The 15,221-nt window shown below is 38.1% G+C and overlaps 1 protein-coding gene across 12 annotated transcripts in view; it reads right to left on the bottom strand.

Moving 5' to 3' along the window:
• The window catches only part of FN1 (fibronectin 1), a 71,403-nt gene that overhangs the window by 27,421 nt on the left and 28,761 nt on the right, over positions 1-15,221 (bottom strand). For 6 of the 12 annotated variants that reach the window (XM_088827751.1, XM_055397164.2, XM_088827761.1 and 3 more), the window contains exons 19-25: positions 14,458-14,730; positions 12,894-13,160; positions 7,817-7,911; positions 5,039-5,207; positions 4,255-4,341; positions 1,957-2,148; positions 412-684 (exon numbers count right to left, since the gene is read on the bottom strand). In XM_088827751.1, coding sequence (XP_088683877.1) covers positions 412-684; positions 1,957-2,148; positions 4,255-4,341; positions 5,039-5,207; positions 7,817-7,911; positions 12,894-13,160; positions 14,458-14,730 — 1,356 coding nt within the window. The remainder of the gene's footprint in view (positions 1-411; positions 685-1,956; positions 2,149-4,254; positions 4,342-5,038; positions 5,208-7,816; positions 7,912-12,893; positions 13,161-14,457; positions 14,731-15,221) is intronic. The other 6 variants (XM_055397166.2, XM_088827758.1, XM_055397169.2 and 3 more) reach the window with 1 other exon arrangement.

Here is a 15,221-nt window from a genome sequence, read left to right as displayed (position 1 = left end):
GTTTATGGAAGAGTAGAAGGAAGAGTCTAATGGTACGTTTTGGAAGTACATTTCTTCTTATTAACTGGTGCTCTTGATACAATTTGGTATAAATGTTAGATTTTTTAAAAAAATTCCAGGTCTGCAAATTCAATGAACTTTTGGCATTTTTTATTTGATAGATCAGATATCTATATTTCTCTAGTTTTATACAAATTCATATTCATGGCTTCAATGAAGATTAAGACTACTGCATACGTCTTCATCCAATCAGTGAAGCATATGCCTTCCACTCCTTACCCTCTGATCTACCCTCTCTTAATCTTTGGCAAATTGCTGGTTTTCCCTTGAAACATCCACATTTAACCAGAGTGACTGGGGACAGCATACAACACCATCCATGTCTGAAACACAGAAGTTTTCAAAATTCACCCGTTTGTTGTGTCAGTGTAGTAGGGGCACTCTCTCCGCCATTAATGAGAGTGATAACGCTGATGTCATAGTCAATGCCGGGCTCCAGCCCTGTGACTGTGTAGTATCCTACTGAGGAGTCCACAAAATCTTCAAAAATAGGGATACCTTCTCCTGCCGCAACTACTGTGATGCGGTACCCAATAATGGTGGAAGAGTTTAGCGGGGTCCACCTCAGGCCGATGCTTGAATCAGTTATATCAACAAAGCTTAGGTCAGTGAGTTGGGGCACCTCTATTGAGTTACAAAGCAAAGGAGGGCAAAAGGAAAACAGAGGCAAAAAAGAGGAAAAAATAAAGCAGTGTACATCAGGTTACTAGTGGTAAAATTGGTAGTGTTAAAGCAATGATGGTAATATGCAATCTGTTCCAAATTATCTGAAAAGACTTTATAAGCATCATGAATAGTTTGCTTCCCTGGGAGAATAAAACAGGTTACAATATTCCTTTAGGGATTTTTGGTTTGTTTCTTTTTTGAAAATCCCCAAAACAGTAAAGTTTGAACCTCTCAGGTTCCAAAGATTACAGTCTTGTTTGGGATATCAAAACCATTCTTAGAACCTAGATATAACATCTATAGTAAGTAACAGCAAAGTTTAAAAAATAATCTAAAACTTTTTAGTAGGAGAATAAAGCTTGCATGAAAAAGGTTAAAAAAATTGATTGAGTTTTTCTTATTTTTTCCCACAGAAAAACTCATGACAACAGCAGGGCCATAATGCTAATGCATTATGAATGTATGGTATAAAATGTGCCATTCAAAAGCACATTCAGGTGAAAGACAGGCCTGAGTCCAAGGCCACTGTTAATATTTTGTTCATTTCATAATCAAAGTTATTTAATTAGTATTAGTAAAAGCATTCTGCCAAATCGTGCAAAGAACACAATCTGTCCAACGCTTTCATTCCGTCATGACTCAATTTTGGATGAACAGCAGACCTATCCCAAGATAGGTCTCTTCAATGTTGTCATTCAATCCACAAGAAAGTACACCCTAAAAGTGTGGCCTTTCTTTTTCCTTTTTTTTTTTTTCAATTTAAAAAAAGAGGGATTTGAAATAGCAAGATGAAGAACTGAATGTGTGAGTCAACCAAGATTTATTTCAGTGCTCACATATGGAGACTGTAAGATCAGGCAAAAACGTACGGATGGGATGCATTTACCATATTACTTTTTGCCTGCTGGTACTGAGTACAGACATACGACATCGTTTTAGTAATATTTCCACGTGAGCGGACAGTACAGAGTTAATGCAATGGTTGCCACTCCACTGCATACCCATCGCAACAGAGAGCATCCCAGTGAAGCACAGACAGTCAAGCAGTGTTAACAGCAAGCATTTGTCCACATAGTGGCTTTGACGTCATGGTTCTAGAGAGTGTGGTTGGGAGGTCAGAATTAAATCCCAAACATATTTTGACACACTCAACCATCTGGGGATTAAGAGGTTAATCCCCACTCTTATTGGAACTGCCACTCTGAAGATAACAGCTGATTTTTCCATTACCTGGGATGATGGTATCAGAGATAGGGACACTTTCCTTGTCATCTTTGACAGTGTAAACACTGACATTGTACTCCAGGCCCGGACTCAGGTTTTCAAAGGTGCAGGAACTCTGATCAGCATGGACCACTTCCTCCAGAGAGTATCCCTGCTGGCCGTTTGTGGGGGTGGTGGTGATTCTGTAGCCAGTAATGTCTGCAGAAAACAGAAAGGAGAAAGTTATTGCCCAGAACCTTTACCACCCAGAGCCAATTACTAGACTGCTGCACCCTCGAAGGAGAATGGGGAAAGGACTCAATATTTACGTGCTGAAGACTCCACCTACTGTTATTCAGTGCTTACAGCAACCCTTTGAGGAAGGTATTAATATCCTCGGTTTAAAGAAAATCTTGGAAAGGGAAAATGATTACCAAAGGCTCTTCTGTCCTAAACTCCATGTTCCTTCTACCATGTGTACCCTGATTTTCCTTAGTGGATCATTTGCAGGACAGCTGAAGGATATTCTATTATACCTGCTTAGCAGGGAACTGGCTCTCACCCTTAGGCATACTCCCCAAAATAGGTTCTCCTCATTTATTAAAATAAGGTCTGAACCTATGGGATTTACAGGTGGGGAAGATCCCCTGGAGAAGGGAATGGCTACCCACTCCAGTATTCTTGCCTGGAGAATTCCATGGACAGAGGAGCCTGGCAGGCTACAGTCTATGAGGTTGCAAAGAGTCAGACATGGCTGAGTGACTAATACTATTCAACAATAAGGAAAGGAGAAAAAGTGAGAAACAAAAGTGACTCTATTCTAGGAAAAGTATATTGGGATTTCCTGGGCGGTCCAGTGGTTAAGACTCTGTGCTTTCAATGCAGGGGCCTTGGGTTTGATACCTGGTCAGGGAATTAAAATCCCATATGCTGCATGGCATGGCCAAATTTTTTAAAAAATAGTGTATTAACTGCTTAAGACTTCAGAAATCATAGAAGTGGGGCAGTGAGAGGGTTGAGGGGAGGAGAGAGACATTTGAATTAAAATAGCAATGACCAGAGAGTCACAGGGACAGACTAAGAGTAAAGTGAGAATGTATGCTTAAGTTAAACTTACTAGAAAGGGAGAAAATGACAGTATATTTTATAATTAGGAATGAGGTGACCACTAAAGTAGTATATACAAGGAATTCCAACTGGATGGGCAATAAATGTTTGGGTCATTACATGTACTAGTGACCATTCAGATGGACAGACTAAACAATCCATTAAGACTAAATATTAATGATCTAGCTTTTGACAAGCATGAAACCTGCCAACCTAAAAGTTTCAACTTTAGAGTGATTCAACTGGAAATAGTGTAGTTTGGGCTTAAATGATGCTTCTACAGGTAATGAAAACTTTACCAAAATCTCTTTACTTCAGAGGGAATTAAAAAGGATATTTGAGCTAGCTTTATTGTGTGTGACAGCACATATTGATCCTATTTAGAGATAATTGCCTCCACTGTGTATTCCAGCAAAGGTAAGAACTATTTTTAAAAAATGAGAGTACAAATAAGAATAGTGAAATAATAAGCAAAATAAAGCCATCTATTAAGTACATATAGTAGTTACGGATGCCATCAACATTAGTTGGCAATTCTGTTTTCTAATTTAGAATTTTCCCAATAATAAGTATCCTGATATCTCAATAATAATTCCCCCAACATAACCAATGATAAATATTTTCATTAATATTTCTCATGGACTTGACAAAGATCAGGACTATCTAAAATTTCTCTTGCCATTGCCCCATTCCATAATGATACTTGAATATTGTCATACATATCTTTACACATATTAGGATTGTATAGGGCTTCCCTGATGGCTCAGCAGGTCAAGAAATGGCCTTAAATGCAGGAGACACAGGTTCAATCCCTGGGTCGGGAAGATCTCCTGCAGGAAAAGGCAACCTACTCCAGTACTCTTGCCTGGAAAATTCCATGAACAGAGGAACTTGACAGGCTACAGTCCATGGGTATAAATATGTGTGAACGAATTTAGATAAAAGCTTTATGTAAAGCTTTAAAAAAACAATCACGGAATGCCATTTAGACAAATTTCTCAGTATTGAATATAAGTAAAACTAACAATTAAAATCCAAAAACATGATGCTGAATGTGAGAGTGAGTCTGAACACTTAAGTTACAATCCCAGTTCTATAACATTTGTGACAATGGATATAAATTCATTTTTTTCTAAGTTTTTTCATTCTGTAAAAGGGAGGTCATTTCTACCTTTCATTACCCTTAGAATTCTGTCCTCGGATACATTGTGGACTTACCAGGAGTGGTACTCCTCTCCCAGGAGACTGTAAGCACTCCAGTGTCAGGGTTTGCCTCCAGGTGCAAGTTCGTTGGTGGAGACAGTGCTACACAGAAAAAAATTTTAATTAAAACTTAAAGCTCTCATGGGACTTCCCAGGTGGTGCTAGTAGTAAAGACCCTGCCTGCCAATGCAGTTATCATAAGAGATGTGGGTTCAACTCCTAGGTCGGGAAGATCCCCTGGAGGAGGGCATGGAAACCCACTCCAGTATTCTTGCCTGGAGAATCCCATGGACAGAGGAGCCAGGTAGGCTACAGTCCATGGGGTCACAAAGAGTCGGACACAACTGAAGTGACTTAGCATGCACGCACACATGCATACAAAACTAGCATAAAGTGCTTGAGTTATAGAATGTTTCTCTCCCTTCCTCCCCACTCCCTCCCTCTCTCCCTTCCTCCAATTATCAGTAAAAATAAAGAAGTTGTACTGTAAAACCATGATGGATAGCAATTCTCTGAGAGCTTTTTTTTTTTTACAATTTTAAATTTTGCAACACTGCTGAAATCTTTTTCTGTGTTGTCAATTCACAGATAACTTTTGATATGGAAAGAACACTTCTGATGCCATGAATTATATGATATCAGTTGAACTTGCTACTCCAGACTTAGAATAGCTAATAATAGAAGTAGGAATGAAATCTTTCCCTTGTGTCATTATCGTTAAGGAAACAGCGATACCGCTATCAGTTACCTTCAAAAAGTGCAAGAGTTTAAAATATGAAGAGAGGCAAAGAACTCTTACGTGTCACCACTTTCTTCACAATCGGTGCATCTCTCTCTTGCCCGTCTCTGAGGACAGAGATGGTGTAAACGTACTCCACACCTGGAGTCAGGCCAGACACAACGATGCTCCCTGACTCTGAAGTCACTTCTCGTGGTGCTTCTCCTCCCTGGCTTGGTCGAACACCCAGCTAGGAGAAAGAACGCAAAATAAACACCAAGGACAAATATTTCCAGAGCTGGGTTACTGCTGAGAAGTTGTGGTTGTGCTTCTCATAATCTGCACTCCTCAGGAAATGTACTCTGCTTCTAGTTGGGAATAAGTTGGGACCCTACTTTAGCTTTATTAAATAATTTCACTGGAAATTCCCCAGAATTGGGGGGAAGGTGCCAGTTAGGGAAAGTATCTTCCAAAACTAAGTCAAGGTAGTTTATAAAGGAAGGTTCCAGAGAAACATCATTATATATTGTTTCACTTGATAAATAACCTCCTGGTACAAACCAGAAGTACACAAAGGCTTTCGGCTACATGTCCGTTCATTTCTTATTTACTTTTTGCTGGAAGAAATCCTGAAGTTCTCTCTTTAATGAGTTACTAACGTTCAACTTAAAGGTACCAGCCCCTGTAACACTTTGTACTTCAAAAACACTCCTTTTGAAGAAGTATGTTCACAGCTTCAAATCCAAGATTCAGTTCAGTTCAGTTCAGTCGCTCAGTTGTGACCGATTATTTGCGACCCCATGAATCACAGCACGCCAGGCCTCCCTGTCCATCACCAACTCCCGGAGTTCACTCAAACTCATGTCCATCGAGTCGGTGATGCCATCCAGCCATCTCATTCTCTGTCGTCCCCTTCTCCTCCCGCCCCCAATCCTTCCCAGCATCAGAGTCTTTTCCAGTGAGTCCACTCTTCGCATGAGGTGGCCAAAGTATTAGAGTTTCAGCTTTAGCATCAGTCCTTCCAATGAACACCCAGGTCTGATCTCCTTTAGAATGGACTGGTTGGATCTCCTTGCAGTCCAAGGGACTCTTAAGAGGCTTCTCCAGTACCACAGTTCAAAAGCATCAATTCTTCGGTGATCAGCTTTCTTCACAGTCCAACTCTCACATCCATACATGACCACGGGAAAAACCATAGCCTTGACTAGACGGACCTTGGTTGGCAAAGTAATGTCTCTGCTTTTTAATATGCTGTCTAGGTTGGTCATAACTTTCCTTCCAAGGAGTAAGCGTCTTTTAATTTCATGGCTGCAATCAGCATCCACAGTGATTTTGGAACCCAAAAAAATAAAGTCTGACACTGTTTCCATTGTTTCCCCATCAATTTCCCATGAAGTGATGGGACCAGATGCCATGATCTTTGTTTTCTGAATGTTGAGCTTCAAGCCAACCTTTTCACTTTCATCAAGAGGCTTTTTATTGATATGTTACAAAAGAAGAATTAAGATTACTATGCCCAGAATTTTCAACCGTTTTAGTATTTTATTAAAAAAAAACAACTAGGTAATATTGAATCACCAGGGTTTAACTCTGGAGGCAGCCTTAGTAAGTCATAAGGCTTTGAAAGTCCAAATGACACCACTAAGGGAAATTTAAAAGATACATTGACGATCTTCAAAAAGGGATACTCTGTATTTAAGTAGTATAATTACCAATATGCTACTCAAGGCTATGGTTTTTCTCGTGGTCATGTATGGATGTGAGAGTTGGACTATAAAAAAAGCTGAGCGCCGAAGAATTGATGCTTTTGAACTGTGGTGTTGGAGAAGACTCTTGAGAGTCCCTTGGACTGCAAGGAGATCCAACCAGTTCATCCTAAAGGCAATCAGTCCTGGGTGTTCATTGGAAGGACTAATGCTGAAGCTGAAACTCCAATACTTTGGCCACCTCATGAGAAGAGGTGACTCATTTAAAAAGACCCTGATGCTGGAAAAGATTGAGGGCAGGAGGAGAAGGGGATGACAGAAGATGAGATGGTTGGATGGCATCACCAACTCGATGGACATGGGTTTGGGTGAACTCTGGGAGTTGGTGATGGACAGGGAGGCCTGGTGTGCTGTGGTTCATGGGGTCACAATGAGTCGGACACGACTGAGCAACTGAACTGAACTGCATATTTCAAAAAAGAAGTGGTCTTTGGTATATATTTTAAAACAAACAATCATTAGGATTTAGTCTTGATTTTATTTTAAAGTATAATAAATATTTCTCTCTCCACACTCTAAATGCCAAAGAAAGGAAATCTTTTAAACACATTCATTTGTATTCCTCACTTCCCTAATACCATTACTTTAAAAAACAAGTATCCAGATCTACAGGGAAGAGCTTAATCTTAACTTCTATTAAGAGATTCACCCAAGGGGCTTTGAACAAGCTGAGATGAAACTGATTGGATGAAAATGTGATTTTTGAGCTATTCTGAGTTTAATTGGTCTCCCTAAATTGGTTTTTGTGAACTTGATACCTATTTAGAACACAACAAATGCGTTTTCCCTATATATATCTTTAAATGTAATTCCCTGGGGGAAAGGATAGAGAAAACAAGATAACAACAACTAATAGCTTCATACTAATGTTTTCTTCTTTGCAAAGCACTTTTACAGCCTCAATCCATCTTTCCAGCAATTCAGGGAGGTAGAAGTATTGTGATGCCCTGACAATGTGGCCAGAGAGGTATGAACAGAAACAGGACAAAACCCAGTTCACCCAGTTCTTGAAACATCCTGTTTTAACCACATCCAGAAACAAGAGGGCACCTCAGGGCTGTATCACAAGAGATTGGGAACATCTGCAATTTACCTTAAAGCCAATCCTTGGGGCAGGTGTCCATGTAATCACAATAGTGGTCTCAGTCACCTCTGTGTTATAAGGTGGGATGGAGCCCAGAGGCTGCACTGTGAAATGGAATCAAAAAAGCATGTGTTCAAACCTCGAAATCACAGAGAATGCAGATAAATATTTTTTATCTGGTACCTCAGTTCAGTCAACTAATGATCCAAAATGTAACATACATGAAAATTTGGAGTAGATCAGTGCCTTTCAATCTTTCATGTACCATACAAATCATCTGAGACTTGGCTTAAATGCAGGATCTGATTCTATAGGTACATATGTGGCTGGGTAGTTTGCATTTCCATAATACCAGTGCTGTAGGTCCATGAATCACATTTGAATAACGAGGAGTTGGATGACTGCAGAGGACCCTTTCAACTCCTTGGATTCTGTAATCTGTGTTTTTTCATCATGTTTGGGATTTGAGTTTTATGACAACTTTCCCTATCATCAGTATAAAATCCCATATAAAATGTAAAATTGGTCATCACAAACTGATTATCACTCTGCTTCTTAAACATTATTTTGAGAACAATGGTTAAATTATAGACGATTATGCTGAGTCATTCCATAATGATGGCCAATTATTATTTTTTATTTCATATAAGAGTAACTAACTAACAATATTGTGATAGTTTCATGTGAAAAGCAAAGGGACTCAGCCATACATATACATGCATCCATTGTCCCCCAAACTCCCTTCCCATTCAAGCTAATGGCCAATTATTTTTGGTTGCAAAAAGAGATGCCATATGAAAGTTAAAATCTGCCACTATGGATGAACTTATAAATTCTAAATAGTCTTTCTTTAAATATATAATTATTCACTCAGAATAATCACACTACAGAGATTTAGCAGATATAAGAAAAGTTGATTTCAAATCTCCTAGATCCTGACATCACTTATTTCTTAGTGAAAATAATACTTTAAAAAAAAAAAAGGAAGAGTATGTGTACACAAAGTTCAGATACACATTTTCAACATTCTTACAGACCTTATCATAAACTCTTTAAAATATAATTGGCAGAACAACTAAATCTTGTAATAAGGAAAACAAGCATTTTGATAACTGGCTGCTATGGGAAAGGTGAGGTCTTAGAAGTTAAGGCATTTGTATCAGGTGAGTCAAATTCCAGGTTTTCAAGCATGTGGCCATGGCACATGGCCTTCATAATTTCTTCCTCTTTGCATCCCAACCAAATTTTTGTATCCACCGAGAAAAAACCTAGTAAATGCATTTTTATTCTAAATTATGAATGGCTGATTTGACAAAGACATCCTGCAGACTTAGACAAATGGATATTAAGAATCTTTAAGACTACTCTGTTATTACTCAGCTCCAGTCATGGGAAAATTCAGGCCCAGCATTGCAATTGTCTTCCAATCTAGATTTTCATATGCAACCTTTGAAAAATCACTTTTAAAATCCTGTTGTCTGAAAAAACAAAATATGTGTGTGGGCTCCTTTGTAATGACTGCTCTAATGGCTGGACTGAAGTTCTACTGGTTTAGAGGCATGTTTCATGAGTATGTTATTATTTTGATAATGTTTTCAGGAGAATTAGGATGGGTGACCCATGATGCCTTCCCAGAGTCACTGAAATCATACACTATTCGGTTGCCACTGACTTTGCCAAAATGCCATGGCCATCCCTGAGTGACCATTTAATGACCACAAGAAACAATTCAGGGAGCAGTCAGTTTCTTTCACTGAACATCTGTGAAAGCCACAGTTTTTTCAAAAAAAACATTTTCAACTGTCTTGGGCTTTATGATTGGGTGTTTTCTATTGCTTGAGCCAGCCAGCTAAAAGGTTCCCAAGTTTAAGACGATGCTCTCTGCCTGGGAACACCATTATGGGAAACCCTCCAAACCACAAACCCACAAACTGATGGCAAACAAAGAATGTGACTGTAAGTATGAGCTATGGATTCTGGCAGGTCTTGTTAGGTGAAGGACAGCCTGGATGTTAAAAAAATAAAATTTGCCCTATTTATAAAGGAGTAGGCTGGTTTTCCCCCAGAAACAGCTCTCCTACCCCCACCATATGCTCTTAAGAATTTAGTACAAGTTATAAAACCCAGAAAAGTTATTCCAGAATTTAGTTTGGTAACAGTAAAAAAAATCTACAGAAACTTAGAGCAATACCAAAAATATGCAAGTCCAGCTGATGTTCACAACCTCAAAACTCCCTGCTAACAGAAGCTTATTTAAATCTTAAGCATGGGGGGGCTTCCCAGGTGGTCCAGTGGTTAGAAGCCATGGATTCTACCCCTGGTCAGGGAACTATCCTGCATGCTGCACAGTGTGGCCAAAGAAAAAAATGTTAAACCTAACTTTAATTGAGCTGTTTTCACAATCATCTAGTCAACAAATATTTTTTGAAAGCATACTATGTGCAAGGCATCTCTTTTATCTAATAAAAGAAGTTTTATCAGTTAACTCAAATAAAATTTTATTTTTATAAATGTACTGTGTACACAATAAAATAACATATCCAGTATATCAAAGTCTCCAAAAGTACTTGAAATAGCCGATAATTGTCCCACCCACTCCACTTATTGTTAGTATCATTAAAAATGCTTTCTCTTAGAGAAATGCAAATCAAAACTACAATAAGATACCTCTACAATAAGATACCACCTCACACCAATTAGAATGGCCATCATTATAAAGTCTACAAATAAAAAACATTGGAGAGGGTGCGGAGAAAAGGGACCCCCTCCTACACTGTTGGTGGGAATGTAAATTAGTGCAGTTACTATGGAGAACAGTATGGAGGTTTTTCTTTTTCTTTTTTTTTTTTCTGAGAGGTTTTTCAAAAGAACTCAAAATAGAGTTGCCATATGATCCAGCAATTCCACTCCTGGACATATACACAGACTAATTCTAAAAGATACATGCATCCCTAGATTCACAGCAGCACTTTTTACAACAGCCAAGACACAGAAGCAACCTAAATGTCCATCAACAGATGAATGAAGATGTGGTACATACATTAAAATAGAATGTTACTCAGCCATTAAAAAGAATGAATACCATCTGTAGCAACATGGATGGACCTAGAGATTATCATACACAGTGAAGTCAGAAAGAAGGACAAATACCATATGATATCACTTTCGTGTGGAATCTAAAATACAACACAAATGAACATATATCTACAAAAAAAAGTCTCACAAATGCAGAGAACAGCCCTGCGGCTGCCAAAGGGAGAGAAGGTGGGAGAGGAAAGATTGCGAGTTTGGGATTAAAAGGTTCAAACTAGTATATCTAGGATGGATACGCAACAAGGTCCTACTGTACAGCACAGGGAACTATACACAATATCCTGTGATAAATCATAATTGAAAAGAATATGAAAAAGAATATATATTCATATGTATAACTGAGTCATTTTGCTGTGCAGCAGATATTAACATAACATTGTAAATCAACTATTTTTCAATAAAATAAACAAGATGCTTATTCTTTTATAGGCATTTTACCCAACAAAAGAAACTGGGTAAAATATATTTCATGTTAAAAAGTAAAAAAGATAACACGTGGTCAGTAAAAGACTTCAATCTACTAAACTCCATCCTAATGCAAAGAATGTCATCTATAAGAAACAGGTATTTACAAGAAATACAAAGATACTGATTTCATGTTAATAGATTTTAGAGTCTTAGTAACATGTAATATAAAATAGCAAAATTTAAAAGTCAGCTTATAGATAAAAAGTAGATTTTACTTGTTTATGACTAGCAGTTACTTAGGAAAAAGCATTTACTAGCCAAGCTTTATACATGCAATTTAAATGGAAATAAATTTTTAATAAATTATGAATTCCTACAAGGAAAATTTTATAGACACTGTTTTTTATGAAATAAATTTCACAGTAATTTATAAACTAAACATATTCACTTTTTGAATGCTTTTTAACATCTATTTTTCAAGTTAGAATACAATTTGTGGAAAGCTTTTAGAAAACTGCAAGCTAGTTCACAGTTGCAATATATGCTGAAGAAGTGTTTAGTTAGGTCTTTCTGTAATTCAAAATGAGCTAAAAACAGCAATTAATGCTTATCTAGAAATTATGAGTCTCATATTTCTTTGTAAGGTAAATGAGATGCATTAATAGAAATCAATTTATGAATATGCATTTAATAGAAATCAACTCATGAATACAGTCCTCTATTGTGATATAGATATGAAAGAGATTTAAGGTCACTTCCTGTAAAGTGTTGAGCAAAAGACAGACATGACCAAAAATTACCGTCAGCATTTTTCCTTCTGTGGAATCTCGAGAGTGATTTAAGAAAAGTTAAAAAAAAAAAGCTATCCATCCTGTTCTGCAGAAGTACTTTAATCTGCTGTTGTCAACACTCATCACTTCCTTAGCTTCTCGTCCTGTTGGTTTCTATTCAACTGGTAGATGTTTTTCTTCCATATTCAATGCTGTTGTTCTATGCTCAATCAGGATGTAGATACAGTGGCTGATTTTTTTTTCTTGCCTTAACTAGTATTTAGTAAATTCATTTAATTCAGTAGCATTCAATTTTTGAATAACTGGGGTGTCTTAAACCATGCTACTCTGGGAAGAAATAAGGATCTTGGTAGCATATGTCATATAATCCACTGCTTCCTTCATCAAGAAAACTGCTTCAAGAAAGTATTAACTAAACTGAACAGAGTGCTCCCTGATCCATTCTGGCATAAGCTCATTAGTCCATGTAACAAACAACTCACAGAGCAGCAGTTAAGTCCATGGATCACACTTTGAGTAGGACCACTTTAAATATCTTTTTTTTTTTTTAATTAAAAATAATCATTTAAAACTTGTACAAAATTTTTTAAGTTAACTTTTGTTCTTTTTTGGCCACACTGCACAGCTTGTGGGATCTTAGTTCCCTGACTAGGGAACTGCACAGGGAAAGCAGAGTCTTAACCACTGGACCACCGTGGAATTCCCTAAGTTAACTTCTTAAAAAATGGATGAAGGGGAGAGAATGTAAATAAGATGAGACATCACCAAGAAAAGACATTTAAAATTTGACTTACGAGTGGTGAAGACTCCGGTGACTCTGGGGCTCTGCTGATTGCCCTTCACGGCTACGAGGCTTACAGCATACTCAGAGCCAGGCTGCAGGTTCCTCAGTGGGTACTGCGAGGCTGAGGGCCCCACGTTGTACTGCTTGGGCTGGCCTCCCCGGGTCAGGCCCACAGTCAGTCGGTACCCGACTATCCGGGCACGAGGTGGAGTCCAGGTCACTATGACCGTGGTATCGGTTTCATTGATAAACTGGAGGTTGGTGGGAGCATCCAATTCTAGAAAAAGAGATGAAACACGTCAAGAAATAGCTGCACTTCAGAATTATCATACTGAAATCCTAAAGCCTGACTGAATTTTCTAAGTTCTTTCTTCTCAAGGTTGAAACGAAGATCAAAACCTTGGAAATACTGAGCCATGAAGAAAAGACTATGGAGAACTTCACAAAACTCTTGTCAGTCGTGAGAAATTACTCACTGTGTTTGCCTAACTCTGATCCTGCAGAAAGTTTATAATTTTCTAGCATGATTTTCCCATTACCCTCAGAAATTACACTAACATTGCAGAGATGGTATTTAAAAACAAAAGCCAGTACTTGTGAAGCTATAGTTTGTTCTGCTCTGAGCCAAACAGGTGAAGAAAAGAGAAATAAACCCATTAAAATGAGGGTAAAAAGAAAGTTCCATGTGGAACAGTGACGTTTTCTGCATTTAATTAACGACTAATCCTTTGCTTGAATAATAAAAGTAACTTTCACATGATTCAGATTAGACAAAAATGATAACATATACTCAGAACCTCAGATTCATGGCAAGACCCCGGTGAGTTTGCCCTAGCACAAAGAATCACATAAATTGTTGGTTTTCTTGAGTATGATAACTGGCAATTTCCCTACAATAATTTAAAACACTTTTCAGAGGGAGGATATGTTTAAGAGATAGTCAAGTATAATAACAAAGCATGGGCTTTGGAGTCAAAAAGACATAGGTCTATATGGATCCCCACTCCATCATTTTTCAGCTCTGTAACTTTACAAGTTGCAGAATTTTTTATAAGCTTCAGTTTCTTCATGTATCCCGTAGGGATAATAATAAGCCCTTCCTTATTAACTCAAATTGAGGATTAAATATGAGGATAATGCTAATAAAGAACTGAGCATATGACCTGGTGCTTAATATACAATGAATGTTCGCAATTACTATTTATAAATAATTCTGCTATAAAAGGATTAAGAGACTACTCTTGAAGTCTGACCTAAGTATATTTAATTATACAAAAAAGTACTCAAATTTTCAATCCATGTCTCCATTAGCAAGGAAAATTAGGCTAAGTTTTGCTCCTTTAGTGTTATGTCTCCATGTATTTGGGAAATCGATTACCATTTAGTCTCTATGGAGCTCATCTGAGTTTGTATTCATGTCTGATGGGCTCTGTTTTGACTACACATTTCCTGTCCTTTGAGTATATTCCTGTTTCTAATTGTGAACCTAGTTGTGAATGGCATGCTGCCCATTCATCACAAGTGGAAAGGGAGGGTGGAGAGTTTGGTGTGGAGATAAAGGATCCCAAACCTACTGGTTGCCTGCTGTGCCGTTAGAGGCTTGCTCTCTCTCCCCTGGTTAACGGCGAAGACTTTGAAGTGATAAGTGACCCCAGGGGACAGCCCGGTGACTTCTGCAAAGGTGTTCCTGCTGACGGGCAGCCTCTGTCCATGCTCCCCGGGCAGGTTGACAGGGATCACATCCACGCGGTAACCGGTTACTGGACTCGCTGGGGGTGTCCACATGATGGTGATCTTCACGTCTGTCACCTCCACAAACTGCAGGTCCCTGGGAGGGGGAACTTTATCTAACAGACAAAAGCCAAGCAGTCATTCACAATTCCTGCTGATTATTTTTAAAAAACCAGTTTGCCAGATGTGTATAAGGCAATTCATAGAGCCCCTTTCTTCAGAGCAACGCTGTCTTCTCTTTAAATCTAAGAACACATTTTTGGGGTTATATTTTCATGGTTTAGTCATCTTGTTTACATTTGACATTTAAAACTATTACGTAAAATGTGAATGTAAGCAGATGAGTTTCCATCAAATGAAGTGTCCTATCAGGGGGTTTAAAATAAACATACCCCCCAAAACCCCTAAGCAAACTCTTATGACAGCAGAATAAAATGTGGTTTTTACTTTAATGAATCTTTTTTTTAATACTTAAGAGCAACAGATGAACTACCCCTTAGGTTTCTTGGGGAAAATATGAAGGCTTTATGCTGTCAATTTTTAATCAGGAAAGCCAATAGCCAGTTTTTACTAGTTACTTTACAGTGAGGACATTTCAGCTAAATTT

The sequence above is a fragment of the Moschus berezovskii genome, chromosome 2, assembly GCF_049115385.1.
Source record: "Moschus berezovskii isolate FMDL1 chromosome 2, NW_MosBer_1.0, whole genome shotgun sequence".
Taxonomy (NCBI): domain Eukaryota; kingdom Metazoa; phylum Chordata; class Mammalia; order Artiodactyla; family Moschidae; genus Moschus; species Moschus berezovskii.
The sequence above is the reverse complement of the archived record's forward strand: the minus strand, read 5'-3'. Positions and strand labels throughout refer to the sequence as shown.